Source organism: Lutjanus erythropterus, chromosome 16 (assembly GCF_056507025.1).
Source record: "Lutjanus erythropterus isolate fLutEry1 chromosome 16, fLutEry1.hap2, whole genome shotgun sequence".
NCBI classification, from domain to species: Eukaryota; Metazoa; Chordata; class Actinopteri; order Lutjaniformes; family Lutjanidae; genus Lutjanus; species Lutjanus erythropterus.
The window spans coordinates 36945594-36960674 of record NC_139332.1 but is presented as its reverse complement, the minus strand read 5'-3'; the positions used below and the strand labels follow the sequence as shown (position 1 = coordinate 36960674).

The following is a 15081-nucleotide window of genomic DNA, read 5'->3' as shown; positions in this document are numbered from 1 at the left end:
TTACTTTTAATATGTAACAAGTATCTGCTCCAGCATATTGAAGATCTAATATGTCATGCTTGGGTGCCATTAAAAAGTAAACAGGACAGTGCTGTCTTGTTACTACCATCTTAACAAAGCATTCTGGTACTTACACTTTAAATGTGCGTGCAGAGCAGTTGTAACCTACTGCTGAGATAACTTTAAGTCATATCCAATCTGGAGAGCACCACAATGTTCTGTCTGTGTCCAGATTTCTGATTTGTTTCTGGTAAGATATTGGAGTGAAAATGCAAAATTATTGTGGGCACAACTAAAATCAGAATAAAAATGTGGCTTCATCTTAGTTCAAAAGATGAAACATGACATATTTTGGAGTCTGTATCACAGCTTTGAAATGATCATTGCTGATCCAAGTCTTGCCCCCAGTACTTCAATCTAGCTGGAATAAATTGGCTCAACAAGCATCTCTGCTGGTTCACTTACTTCGGCTGTTCTCACCAGCACAATTGTTTTATGATGAGAGCAATCTTGTCTCAGATGTTCCTTTCGGGTAAGTCTTCAAATACTGCATTTAAGTGGTGTGGATTCTCAACTGAACAACTGAATGGTTAATCATCTGTATGGATTTTCATGTGTCGGCTAAGAGATCCCCTTTCTCCAAATCCTTTACCACAAACTGAACAAGTGAATGGTTTATCTCCAGTGTGAATTCTCATGTGTCGTCTCAGATATCCCTTTTCTACAAATCTTTTACCACAAACTGAACAACTGAATGGCTTTTCACCTGAATGGATTTTCATGTGTCGGCTAAGAGATCCTCTTTCTCCAAATCCTTTACCACAAACTGAACAAGTGAATGGTTTATCTCCAGTGTGAATTCTCATGTGTTGTTTCAGATATCCCCTTTCTCCAAATCCTTTACCACAAGCTGAACAACTTAATGGTTTCTCCCCTGTGTGAACAGTCAAGTGTTGTCTCAGACGATCCTTTCTTATGAATCTTTCATCACAAACACTGCAACTAAATGGCTTCTCCCCTGTGTGGACAGTCATGTGTCGTTGCAGGTATGACTTACGTGCAAATCTTCCATCACAAACACTGCAACTAAATTGTTTCTCCCCTGTGTGAACAGTCAAGTGTTGTTTTAGATGTCTCCTCTCTCCAAATCTTTTACCACAAGCTGAACAACTAAATGGTTTCTCCCCTGTGTGAGCAGTCAAGTGTTCCCTCAGATGATCCTTTCTTGTGAATCTTTCATCACAAACACTGCAACTAAATGGCTTCTCCCCTGTGTGTACAGTCATGTGTCGTTGCAGGTATGACTTACGTGCAAATCTTCCGTCACAAACACTGCAACTAAATCGTTTCTCCCCTGTGTGAACAGTCAGGTGTTGTTTCAGATATCTCCTTTCTCCAAATCTTTTACCACAAGCTGAACAACTAAATATTTTTTCTCCTGTGTGACCAGTCAAGTGTCGATTCAGCGTTCCTCGTTGTGTAAACATTTTACCACATACTGAACAACTAAATGGTTTCTCCCCTGTATGGACAGTTACGTGTTGTCTCAGAGTTCGACTGTCTCCAAATGCCTTACTGCAAACTGAACAACTGAATGGTTTCACTCCTGTTTGTATTCCTTTGTGTTTCTGCAGATGCTCCTTGTGGCCAAATGTCACAGTGCATCCAGATGAGCTAACTGACATTTTTTGCGTATTACATGTCTCCGACTGAGGCTCCCTTATTTCCTCCCAATCACAACTGTCATCAGTCTCGGATTCAGAGTAGTGTGACGTCTTGTCATAAGAAGATGGCTGTAAATGACTATCTGGACTTAACTTCGTGGCTGCTTCTGATCCTACACAGTCCTCTTTATCTGCTTCTGTTTTTATCTGTGCAGTTTGTCTTTGATGAAGCTGTGAGAAATGGGGTTTCTCTTCATCTTCTTCACTTTTCACAGGGACAGGAATGAATAATGACTGAGGTTTCTCATCATCTTCCTCGCTCTTCACAGGGACAGGAGTGAATGTGAACTTGGTGATATCAGCCTCCTCCGGCCATCGAATCTGCTCTCCCTCCTGACTGGCCCAGAGTTCCTCCTGTTCCTCTTTAATGTGTGGCAGCTCTGGTGGGTCCTCCTGGTCCAGACTAGGACTCAACTCCTGCTGCTCAGGGGGAACCTCTTCTTTACTCTCCAGCAGCTGCTGGACATCTGTGGAGAACAATGAAACAAATACACACTTTTTAGAAAACTGTAATTTTCTCTTAATATTTATTCCATTGGAAGCACTACTTTTTAAAATGTGTGTGGAGAAAGGTTACTTTCTGTTGCAGTTTGTATGGGATCATGGCGTATGTCTGCACTATACAGAAATTAGGGATGTTACTTATTAATCAATTCATTGCTATTAAGAATTTATCTGACTGTACCATTTTTCCAGAGCTCCTGTTTCCTCCTGATATGGTTTGGTCTCAGAATGGTACCCCGTTTGATAAGAGCTGTAACAACTTTTCAACTATTAAACGACTATTAAATTAATCACCAACTACTTTGGACATTTTTTCTAAAGAAAGGGCTCAAAATGATTAACTGATTACTAAAGTCTATAATTTCAGTTTCTCAAATGTGAGTATTTTCCGGTTTCTTTACTCCTCTATGACAGTAAAGTGAATATCTTTGAGTGGTGGACAAACCAAGACATTTGAGGACATCATCTTGGACTTTAGGAAACAGGGATCAACATTTTTAAAAACCATTTTCTGCCTTTTTGTGGACCAAACCACCAACTGATTTATCAAGAAAACAAGTCATATATTAAACAACAATGAAAACAATTGTTAGTTGCAATCCTAGATCTGAATAAAAAAAAAAAAAGTGTGAAATTTCGTTTGGTAACATCTCTTGTAGCAGCTACAATGTCCTGGTCATAAAATATAATGTAATATAAATAGTAAAAATAAGTAGTTAAAATAAGGTGCAGTTAGAATATTTACAACAGATACAGACTGTAATAAGTCTGTATCAAGAGTGCAAGACAGTCAGTCAGTAGTCAGTAGGGGGGGGGAGTCATGGTTCCTGCAGCAGTCTCTTCACAGCCATGGGGAAGAAGCTGTGTCTCAGTCTGTTGGTGCAGGCTCTCATGACTCTAAGTCTGCCAGAGGGAAGGCTGGTGAATAGAGAGTGTCCTGGGTGGGTGAGGTCATCCCGGATCTTTGTGGCCCGTCGGAGGAGACTGCTGGAGTAGATCTCTTCTAGGTGTGGAAGTGGGCAGCCGATAATCCACTGAGCCGTCTTGATGACCCGCTGCAGTTGTTTCTTTTTTAGATGCAGTGCAGCTGGCATCCCACACCGTACATCCATCGGTGAGGACACTCTCTATTGTGCAGTGGTAGAATTTTTTCAGCAGAGGTGGAGAGAGTTTGTTCCTCCTCAGCGTTCTCAGAAAAAAGAGACGCTGCTGGGCCTTTTTGAGGATGTGGGTGGTGTTCACAGTCCAGCCCAGGTCCTCCGAGATGTGCAGGCCAAGAAACTTGTGGCATTGTTTGTAGTCCATAATAGGGATGGGCACAAACTTTTTGATCGATAATCATGAGAATTAACGATCAATTATCGATTTAATCATTAAGAAATGTCTGATAGAAAAAATGATTAAAAATACCACAGGCAGTCTGATTTTTCTCAATTTAATCCAACAATCCTCTTGCACAATTTAGGCTACAGTTTAAATGTGCAACTGTTAAACAAAACACCGCGAGGCGTCGGGCTGAAACTCCTCACAAAATAAAAGCCAGTGACAGTACTATTTTCTCAAACAAAATACAATTCCGCCTCTTTTAGACAGAATAAAAAATCATAATAAATAATAATAATTTAAGGAGAACTTTAATCCACATCTTGCGCGATTTACAATTTAAATGTGCAACTGTTAAACAATAGAAATATACCTACGCGGAGGCGTCGGGACTCGGGATCTTAACAAAATAAGAGCCAGTAGGCTATTCTCTAAAACAAAATAAATAGGCTACATTTCGCCTCTTTTAAACACAAATATAAAACATCATATTATTAACTAATAGTCATTTAATCAAAGAACAAAGTAGACTCGCAGCTGACCTTTTTTTTTTTTTATTTTGCCAGAAGGCACGACTGAGAGAGGGAGGTCCCACATAACAATAACACATTATAGGCCTATAGGTTTACATGAAGGCTACGGTGGTAACTGTCCTGGGCTATAACTTACTTAACCTACTTGTTTTTGTTCGCCGTGCACGCTTCATGTTTACTACCTTCAGATACAGCGGCAGGGCAGAAGTCAGCTCGCAGGCGGTTTTCTTTGCTATATCGCCCCCCGCTGGTGGGATATTTTACTACCGCCACATAATGAAATTCATTACATTGCTTTCTCGACGCACACTACATGAATTCTGTTTAACACTGTCGAAAAATCGAAAAAAAATTACGTGATCGACAAAATTCTTAATGATCAATTATCGATCATCGATTAATCGTGCCCATCCCTAGTCCATAACATTCTGTATGCCTTTCCACATGGAGCAGGGGATGTTCTCCTTTAAGTTAACCTCTATCTGCTCTCTGTACTTTGTTTTAGCAGCCTTGATGCCTCTGTTCAGGTCCGCTCTAGCCTTCCTGTCGGCTTCCCTGTCCCCTGTCCTCAGTGCTGAATCCCTGGCCTGGAGTAGTGCTCTGATATCGGCATTAAACCAGGGTTTTTGGTTGGGGAATGTTTTCACCTGTTTCCTTGATGTTACATTGTCTATGCAGAAACTGATGTACGGTAGTACAGAGGAGGAGTGGAGCTCAATCTCTGGGTCTTCAAAGGACTCTCATATGGTGTCCTCAAAACAGTCCTACAAGGATAATGTGGCCTCAGTCCAGCACTGCACTAGCTTGTACTGTGGCTTAGACCTGCAGATGAGGGGCTTGTAAACTGGTGTCAGGAACAAGGAAAGCTGGTCTGAGTGTCCGAGGTGGGGGGAGGGGCGGGCTTTGTAGGCTCCAGAGATGTTGGTAAAGACCTGGTCTAGTGTTCTTCCCTTCCTTGTTTGAATGTCAACATTCTTGTGATTAAAGTCTCCAGCCACATGAAGAAGCCCTCTGGGTGTTTGTTTTGTTGCCTGGTGATGCTGTCATGCAGCCTGCTCATAGCTACGTTAGCATTAGCTCGTGGGTGGATATACACGGCAGCTACAAACACTTGGGTTATTTCCCTTGGCAAATAAAACGGTCTGCACCTCAACATTAGAAACTCCAGGTCTGGGCAGCAGTGTCTCTCAATAACGGCAGCGTCCGGGCACCAACTGTTGTTATTATAGACGCACACACCTCCCTCTCTCCTCTTACCGGACTCCAATGTGCGGTCCGCCCGGAAGAGTGTACGTCCTGCTAGCTCCATGGCTAGGTCCAAGATGTTTTCATGCAGCCAGGTCTCTGTTATCACCATGATACAGCTGTCTATCGGGTTGTTAACGTCCCGTAGTTTAATCTCGTCCATCTTATTAACCAGGGAGCGGACGTTGGCGAGAAAGACGCTTGGAACCGCTGGTTTATGCGGAGTTGCGGTTAGCCTAGCTCTGTTGCCGGCTCGTTTGCCTCGTTTTCGGCGTCTTTCACAGCACCGCCGTCGCCTCCTTTCTCGCCCACGTATCCCCTCCGCCTCCAGCCGATCCAGTGTTGTTTCAGGCTGACAAGTTCGGTTCGGGTTTAAGTTCTTTTCAATGTGAAAAGAGCACCGGGTCGCTGCGTCTACACGCGCCGCCGCAATTGTTTTTTTTTTTTTTTTTTTTTTTTTTGAGATTTTCAACTATCAGAAAAAGGAAACTCACAAAATTCGCACCCTTTAAAGGAAAATGGTTATTTGGTACAGACTCCAGCACAAAATAAAATTGCAAGTGAAAATACAATGTAAAAATCACTGTACTTAACATTTAAATAATGGCTTCAATATCAGTCAAAATAATAGCAATATCGTGCAATGTAGCACAAGCATGCAGAGGATCCTGAGGGACAGCTGGGTTCTCAGATGTTTACAGTGAAAATAACAATGGAAACTTCACAAACCTGCGCTGTATACTGCTTGAGACATTTTGACTTTTCCTCCAGGCACGATAATTCAGATTTTCAAATCATCTTCAAGTTTACACAAAGTCCACTTCAACACATTTATCCACACAGACAGGCTCTGTTGCTTCCCTCCCATTGGATCCGATGGTAACACGTGTGATGTTAAACGGTAATGGTTAGCAACTGCTTCCGGTTCAATTTATGACTTTCAAAATAAAACATTTGGCCAAACCTTTACTTACAATCAATGCGTCACAGCAGAGGTTCTATTTTTTATCAGCTAAGGACCTCTTACAAAACAAACAATACACCAGGGACCTCCACGTGTATGTCCATTGGAATAACTGGATATAGCTTGTATATATGTTTTTGCAGTTCACAATCACCATGATAACACAGACTACCCATAATATACATACAGTAAACACACAAACAAAAATATAATAAAATACGAGATATAAATTAAAATACATAAATAACAGAAAATATAAACAGGCCTACTTAATAATATTAATAATAATAATAATAATAATAATAAACCTTATCTGAGACTTAAATATAGCTTTTAATGCTTTATTTTTAAAATCTATTTATTTATTTATTTATATGTGGAAAAGAAAGTTTGTGTAAATAAGTAAGTCAAGTGTTTGCAGAGTTGTCATTAAGGCAAAAGGTGGCTACTATTAAGAATAAAAATAGCAAAAACTTTTTTTCACACCTGTAGATCGACAGACCATGGGTCAACAACAGAAAGCAAAAAAGACTCGTGGACACTGTCTTCTGCACTATGTAACATTGGTTTTATTAAGTTAATTAAAAACTAATAACTAAAATATCAAACTTTTTTGTTTTTACATTTTTGCTTATTGTATAATTCTATATTTTTGATATTCCCAGCATTTATCATTTATCTGTAGAAAAATAATAAATATAAAGAAAAAACTTGAATCTTGAAACTGAATGAGAAGGTGTGTCCAAATTTTTGACAGGTACTGTATATAAATCCTGTAATGAAGCTTTGGGTACAATAGATAGATAACTGAATTAATAAATGAATATATATCACAATAATTTAGAAAAATGGGTCGGAAAACTTTTCATGGACCCCCTAGTGGTGTGCTGCGGACTGTTATTTGGGAATTACTGTGTTACAGCAATCTGCCGAGATCTTTTGTGAATATTTGGATCCTATATTAGAACTAGCACATGTTAAGATATGGGGCCAAAATCTTTAGCCTGCCAAGAGGGAAACATTGTGAAATTTCCACCCAGTGAAGCTTTTTTTTTTTTTTTTCTCTAGAGGCCATGATACTGAATTGGCATGTGTGTGTGCACTGTACATGGTAGTATATCATTCTTTATTATATTTCTTTATTATATTATAAAAATGAACAAATTATTATAAAACAATTTATTATGGAACTATTATCTTACTAATGATCCACATTTTACAATATGTACCTGCAATCTGACTCTTATTCATCTGTAACTGTAATGGAATAGAGTTACTTTTTTTGTATCCAGATTACATAATCCTGTTACATGTAATCCATTACTCTCTAAGCCTGACCAGAATGGACTGTTTAGTTGCACACATCCCTTATCCTCCCCTTTTTCAGTCCTTGAATGAATATTAAGTCAACAAGATAAATCAGGAATCTCAAACCTTCAGCAGAGAAGCTGTTCTGAAAGTTGAAGAGGATGCGGCTGCGGTGGATTTATCTTTTAGTGTCCTGACTTCCTCCTTCTTGCAGCACCACTGGGTACCCTCATTTTTCAGCAGTCTGTATATGGGACTGTGTGAGTGTTCACCTTGTGTAGGGGTGTCTGTCTGGATTGTATCCTCACACAGACATGTACACAGACAGCTGTGGACACCACAGACAGCTGTGGACACTGCAGACTGTTGCTGCTGCAGTTTTGTCTGTCTCTGCTGTAAAGACTTGGACTGTGTAGGATGGATCTGTTCACCTTCAAGTTGCTTCTGTTCCTGCTCTCTGTCATCGGTAAGAATAATGAAATAAATTCTCTAACTTTTTAAATCTATAAAGTGGCTGTATTTTGAAGTTTCCATATATATATGTACATATGTTTTCCACTAAAAATACATATTTATACTTTAAAAATGTATCACAATATAAAAGTAATGTCTTGATTTCTTGTGGAGAGCCTCCAAATGATTAATCCAAAACGTGGAAAATATAACAGGTGGAACACATGCGTGTACGTTTGGACCTATTTTTCAACAATTATAACTATTATAACCACTTATCTGACTACAAGTATAAAGAATATTTGTAACCATGTAACTCAACAATGAATGAAACGTGTAAATCTAACATAAACAAGACCCTCCACAACCACAAGACACACCAACACAATCAAACTCAGGTTTGGTAATATAAAATTTCCACCTGTAACATGTCTGCCAGAGTGGAGTAATGCACAGGCAGTTTAGTGATATCCCTGCAGATGCGGTCTTTCTCTTTGCCTTTCCAGAATTGGTCTTGAGACTGATCTCGAGTTTAACAACACAGATACTGCAAACCCTCTCTACACCTGAACCCAGCAGACAGTGCACAGGTTGAGGCAGCAGTGGACGAAGTGTTCAGATCCTTTACTTCAGTACAAATACTAATACCAAAAAGTAAAGACACTCTGTCACAAGTAAACGTCCTGCATTGAAAATGTTAATGCTTAAAGTATCCAAAATAAAGCAGGATTTTACTGTACAATATTACTTAATTACAGGTAAAAGTACTTGTGTTAGAAATAAAAGTATTCCTCTGAAAAACTACTCAGTGTTAGTTGATGTTTAATGCATTCTCAATAACCACAGTCAGTTAAAAGGGTTTCTGTTTCTTCAAATCTTCAGTCTAAGTGACTCCAAACTCCTGCTGTTCTGCTCATCTCTACAAACCAGCCCGCTCTTAACCATCTCGCTCACTCTTGTTGTGTGTCTCTCGCCCAGCTGACGATGGGCCTCTGGTTGCGTGCGTGGTTGTGATCATCGTGCTGTTGGCTGGTTATCTGCTGCTCCTCTGCAGATGGATCAAAAACAGAAACTTGAGGAATTCAAATAGCAGGAACCTGGAGGTAACTCTCTTGAAGTCTGTCTGCTTGTATCTAGTTGTGTCAATCATGTCTACTGCTAAACCCTGACGAAAATCAAATTGCATGTCAGATAAATGCTGCATTAATCACTTTTTGCCACTAGATGGCAGACAAGCATGAGGACATGCTGACAGATGCTCTGCTGTGTCTGGATCAGTGATCTTTAGTTGTATGTTAACTGCTTGTTTTATTATTTTCAGTTATCTGTCCCCCACGAGAGGAGACGTCCAGACTCTGAAGACTACCAGACCCTAAATCCATCCAGTAGAGAACAGGACCACATCTACTCCTCGCTGTCAGACACTTAACATATATGATTCTGTCACTTTGAGTTCAAATGCATGGAGGCTATAAAAAAGCCCTGAAAACTACATTGTCATTGTGTTTCTGTGTGTTATCATTATTTGGATGAAATCGCTGTGAGCTGAAGATGATAGTTGTGAATTTCCAACACTGATAAGGTGGTAAAAAAAGAAGCAAACACACACAGATCTTTAGGATAAAGTTGACCAACAAACATGCCAACGTTTCTGCCATTTTCTAAAGCCAAGTATCAAAAACATTCAGAAACGCTGCAGACTTCTGTGGGTCCGAGTTCATCTGGCTGCCTCAGGACTACAGCTGTAAATCAGGATTCTTGCTAACACTGCCATATTTACAGCATGTATTATACACTGATGTTCATTAATGCACTCTGTCCCTGTTCAATAAATAAATAAATTTTTAAAAATGGACGTCCTGTCCTCTGGACTAAAGAGGGAAAGGACCATCCAGATTGTTACCAGCACTGACTTCAAAAGACAGCAGCTGTGATGGTATGGTATGACTTATACATGATTTGTGATACTGAAAGTAATGAATATTTATCATTATTCTTAGTTTTGTTTAAAAGAAAAATTTTAAAATAACTATGGTGTGATTTTTTTTTTTTGCAAGAATCTGGACCAAATGATGAATGAAAAAAATTCTGAAGATTACAGAAAGCCATATTGCAGTTTTGATGAATTTTTGATTAATTGTGCAGGCCTCACCAACAGTCAGCAGGAGGAGCAGCAGCTGAGTTTATGCTTCATGTTTAAATGCTTTAATTCAAAAACACCAAGTAACAGCAGGTGGCAGCAGTGTCTCAGTGAACTACATGTAGAAACTGGAGGATTCAACTTTCCACTTTTTTCTGAATTAATTTTAATGTCTTTTATGTGTCCAGTGAATCAGGATTATTAATGATGCTGATGAAAACACGATTAGTATCTAAAATATGATTCACTGTGACAGATTAAACAACCCAACAATGTGTGAAATGGTTAAAAAATGGCCTCTACTCCAGCTACACCATTAAAATAGTGACTAGACATGAAATAATATGATAGTATAACATTCACAGGGTTGTTTTTCTGCATGATGCATGCAGCCTGTATTTGTTTAAACACTAAGTTAAATATAAACTCCATTATGTATGTAGGCCTATTTCTGCCACTGAAACAAAAATATCCCTTTGATAAGTCATAATTATAAGATAAAATGACGAAGTTATGACTTCTTATCTCATAATTTACATTATTATCTTGTAATTTTGACCTTTTATTTGACATTTTTTAATCTCATAATTTCGTTTTTTTTAAAATCTCATAATTATGATTTGGGGATATTTTTTGCTTTCAGTGTCAGAAATGGACTTCCATGATTATGAAATTCAAATGATTCAGTGGAAAAAAAAAACGGGCTAACATCATCTTCATACCAATGACGTGAGTGTGTGTTTTTTGTAGCCTAGAAAGATAGGGGGAGTGTGTGTGTGTGTGTGTGTGTGTGTGTGTGTGTGTGTGTGTGTGTGTGTGTGGTGTTTCACCTTGCCTGGGTGTGTCCCTCTAAAAGCAGCAGGTAGTGAAGCCACAGTTTCGTCTCTGTCTTCTGCTGGAAACACTTGAACCGTCCGGGATGGATCTGTTCGCCTGCAAGTCTGTTCTTCTGTCTCTGCTCCTTTTTATCGGTAAGAAAAATAAATTAATTTTCCACTCAGTTTGAACGGACATTAATTTATTTATTTTGTGTTGATGTTCTTGCTGCGTGTCCATCGTCTGTGCGTGGAAACTTGATTTTCCCGACTGTAGTCTGTTTGAATTCATGTTACAATAATGTAAAGATAATATTTTTTCAAAGGAGAAACTTGTTTTTAAAGATAAAACGACTATAGACCACTTAATGAGTCCTTGACCCGTGCAGCTCCACTCTGCAGGTACCTGACTTGTCCCTAATGTCTCTGTCCCTCAGGATGCTCTGAGGGGGAGGAAATCCTGCCGGAGGGTCCGGTGGACGCAATTGTGGGGAAAAATGTGACTTTAAAGACCCTGCTCGACAAACCTGAATTCGCCTTTATAATTTGGAATTACAGCGATGGGACTGAACAGACTAATGTGGCTACCCAGTCTAAAACAGGACTGAAGGCGAACGCAGCTTACGAAGGAAGAGTGTCCATCAACAAGACCAACGGATACTTAACCCTGGGACCCCTGAAGTCGGAGGATAGCGGGGATTATAGCATCAATATACTGGCAGATGACGCTACCACTAGAACCGGGGAGATTAAGCTCCGAGTTCTGGGTGAGTTATTTCTACACGCTTCCAATTTGTATTTTGAATACTATATATGCCGAATTGAACAGTTTGCTATAAAGATTCAGAAAAAAAGTATTGTAATTTAATATCTGGTGCATGCAAAGTCTCTATGAACCAAAACCACTTTAAATTACAATTTTGTAAAGTTTGAATTCGGCGCACTGGTCCTCTCAATGGATTATAAATCGTTTTCTGCTTCTTGTGCTTCATCCATGCCGAGTTGATCAGCTGCTGCCAGAGATCGAGAAACGATTGCTTCGGTTTATGTTTGGAGCTCATGACGTCTCTGTTTAACGATTACAAGTACTGTTTCTGGATTTTCTAGTGCGGTTTGGTGCAGCTTTAAGGCTCAAGCCACACCTTGCTCTGCGTGTTCTTTACCTGTGATGCTGGTTAACCCCCACATGTCGAGGTGGATTTTGAATGAGAATTCGGGTGCTGTCTTGTATTACATCCATGCCGAATTGAACATCGCGTCATAAAGACTCAGACAATGTCTTAATTAAACATTTTGATGCTTGCAAAGTCTCTGTGAACCAAAACCGCTATAAATCACCATATTTTAAAGTTAGAAGTCGGTCAACGGGTCCTTTCAAACATGAGTAGATGAGTTTTAAGTGAGCACTCTGTCATTATAAAATACTTTATGTACTACATTCATGCCGAATTGATCAGCGGCTCCCCGATATACAGAAAAGAAATGCTTTAGTTAATATTTAAAGTCTTAACGTCGCTCTGATACAATTACAAGTACAGTTACTAGATTTTCCTAATGCAGTTTGGTTCAGTTTGAAGGCAGGAGCCACGCCTGCCTCCAAGCTCTGGGTGTTTTTAATGTTACCTGTGATGCTAGCTAATTTACTCCTCCCGAGAATTTTGAATACTAGAGCTGTCTTACATACATGTCGAATTTAACAGTGTGTCATAAAGATTCAGAAAATAATTTTGACTTCATGTTTTGATGTTTGCAAAGTTTCAGTGAACCGATGTCACTCTGAGTTAGGCTACGTGTTTAAGTTTCGATTCGGTCAAAACGGTCATTTCAAACAGGATTAGATCGTTTATTATGTCTGAGCACTGGCACTATATCTATGCCGAATTCATCAGCGGCTCCTAGAAATCCAGAAACAGGTGCTACAATCCATTTTTTGGGCTTATAATGTCTCTAAGAAACAGGTAGGCGTACAACTGCAAGATTTCCTAATCCAGTTTGGTGCAGTTCGAAAGCGCAAAACGCCACACCTGTTGCGAGCATAATAGAGCCTTAAAATGTAGATATCCCTGCGCAGTTTATAGGTCGCGTAGCAACCACACAGTATTTGAGGACTATATTCTTTGGCGGAGGAAAGGACATGCTAGTTTTTTCCATTAACGTTAGTTTTGTCGACAGTTAAAGCATTTATTTAACATTTTAAGCTCTTTTCTACGCCACAATGTTTCATTTAACGAGGTGCCGGATATTATCACCCCTGGGCTGTTATTCTAAAATTACTGCGTCTGGTAGCAATTCCTCCGGCGTTTAGTTTTAATGAACAGTTTGTCCTATTCGACAAGTTGTGACTCTTTAGGCTGATTCAACAGACAAACAACAGAGAGGACAGAAACCTCTCACACTGACATACTCCTGGGTGTGGCTGCTGATACTGTACTCTCCCTGGAGGAGTGTTTGTTGCTTCAGTTTTAAAACACACACAGTAAATATTAGCAAGTTTATCAGGTTAGTATCACCGTTTTGCACCGGTCTATTTTGACATTTTGTTCTATTTTGCTTCCGTAACATGTCTCCTTTCAGATGAGTGAAAGTAAAAAATATAAAAAAAAAAATACACATTTAGTTTTATTTTACTACACATTGTCCATTTGTGCCTATAGATTTTTCCTAAATTCACCAAAACTTATCATTAGATATTGCCTCATTTGCATATTTTAACATATAATTTCAGACTTAAAGACAAACTTGTAATACTGGTTTTATGGTTTTATCTATTAATTAAAACATTTATCCTTCACCTGTAATATATTTCCCCCCTTTTTTTCTTTACATATCTTTAAAGGCATTTTTTTTTCTCATACTTTCAGCCAGAAATCTCAAATTAAATAGAACTTAAAGACAATCGTAAACATCATAAATAGATCAGTGTACTGACTTGGTGCCACATTCTGCTTTGATAAAGTAAACGTCTCCAATCAGGCTTATGTCAACTACATGATGTCAGGTTGAATCTTTATTTGTTAAAGGATGGTTGGCGGTGGAGCATACGTGCAGTTTTCCTTCATTCCTTTTGAGTCTCATTCATACAGTTAAACCAATTTTCACACTCCGACCAGAAAAACCGCCACACACTTGACAAACACCACCAGTGTCGCCATGTTTGTTTCTTTCTTTAGTGCATCAGATTAGAGTGGATCCTTTAAAGGGATAGACCAGGTTTTTTTTTAAGTGTGATTGTATGATGTATTTAAAGGATTCAGGAAAAAATAAACAAGTTCCCAGTGAAATTAAATTTGTAGTTTGTAATGTCTCTCTACCTGGTGCCTTAAATTATTCTGTTAACAAATATTAAAATGACTAAAGTTTATATACGCAGCTGAGCTAAAGACAGTGTGGAACAGTATTATAGTCTGTCCAAAAAAAAAAAAGACAAACAAGGTATGCATATTGTTCAGTGTTTAGTTTGGTTATGTGGTGCAGGGAGTCTGTGTGAAATGACAAAAGGAGTGTGCAAAAATGTTGTACACTATGTACACAGGCAGTGTATTAGATTTTGATGGTAAGATGTTGGTTGATGCGCCCCCAGTCTGGAGAAGCAGCAGGTGCACCGGTGTAGGAAGCTAAACAATGTGCTGCTGTGGACAGGGTCAGCAAAAAACAGATTTTGGACACCTAAAAAAATCTATATCAGTTTAAGTGTACACTATATTTAGAATATTTTTACCACTGAACTTGTCAGACAGCAGTAAGTCAAATATTAGTCTCTCCAAACCAACCAAACTCCTTAAGGAAAAACAGTCATTTGAACTTGCAGAATATGGGAGTCGCTGGTCAATCACTGCCTTGATTGGTTAGATTGTTTGTGTTATTGTGTGACTTTGGTATTTTAAAAGGTAACCTTAGATTCACCAAAGTATCACAATAACACAAACAAACTAACCGATTGAGGCGACAGTAGACTAACAACTCCTGTGTTCTGGGTGATGAAATTACTGATATTTGTCTCATGTAATGGATTTTTCCCATCAGAGGAAAGGGCTGTCTGACAGCAGAGTAAAATGGTGATTTTTTTTTAAAT

General features: G+C 39.0%; 2 protein-coding genes and 2 long non-coding RNA genes across 5 annotated transcripts in view; 2 read left to right on the top strand and 2 right to left on the bottom strand.

Moving 5' to 3' along the window:
• Positions 1–59: 59 nt before the first annotated feature.
• Positions 60–6237, bottom strand: LOC146313585 (uncharacterized). The gene is made up of 2 exons (XM_084739603.1): positions 6059–6237; positions 60–2191 (listed from the first exon to the last, which is right to left on the bottom strand). The coding sequence occupies exons 1-2, from the start codon at positions 6081–6083 to the stop codon at positions 591–593; spliced, it is 1626 nt and encodes a 541-aa protein (XP_084595729.1). The 5' UTR covers positions 6084–6237; the 3' UTR covers positions 60–590.
• Positions 6238–6672: 435 nt separating this feature from the next.
• On the top strand, positions 6673–9527 carry LOC146313584 (uncharacterized). Its single transcript, XR_014772083.1, has 3 exons — positions 6673–8067; positions 9033–9157; positions 9376–9527. It is a non-coding gene; the product is annotated as an uncharacterized LOC146313584 (long non-coding RNA).
• Positions 8361–13396, bottom strand: LOC146313583 (uncharacterized). Of its 2 annotated transcripts, none has more exons than XR_014772090.1 (3): positions 13284–13396; positions 11025–11155; positions 8361–9102 (listed from the first exon to the last, which is right to left on the bottom strand). It is a non-coding gene; the product is annotated as an uncharacterized LOC146313583 (long non-coding RNA). The 2 variants fall into 2 exon arrangements; XR_014772089.1 differs by lacking the exon at positions 13284–13396 and adding an exon at positions 12173–12630.
• The window catches only part of LOC146313582 (cell adhesion molecule CEACAM5-like), a 30106-nt gene continuing 26048 nt past the window's right edge, over positions 11024–15081 (top strand). The window contains exons 1-2 of the mRNA XM_084739605.1: positions 11024–11165; positions 11447–11776. Coding sequence (XP_084595731.1) covers positions 11114–11165; positions 11447–11776 — 382 coding nt within the window. The 5' untranslated portion in view covers positions 11024–11113. The remainder of the gene's footprint in view (positions 11166–11446; positions 11777–15081) is intronic.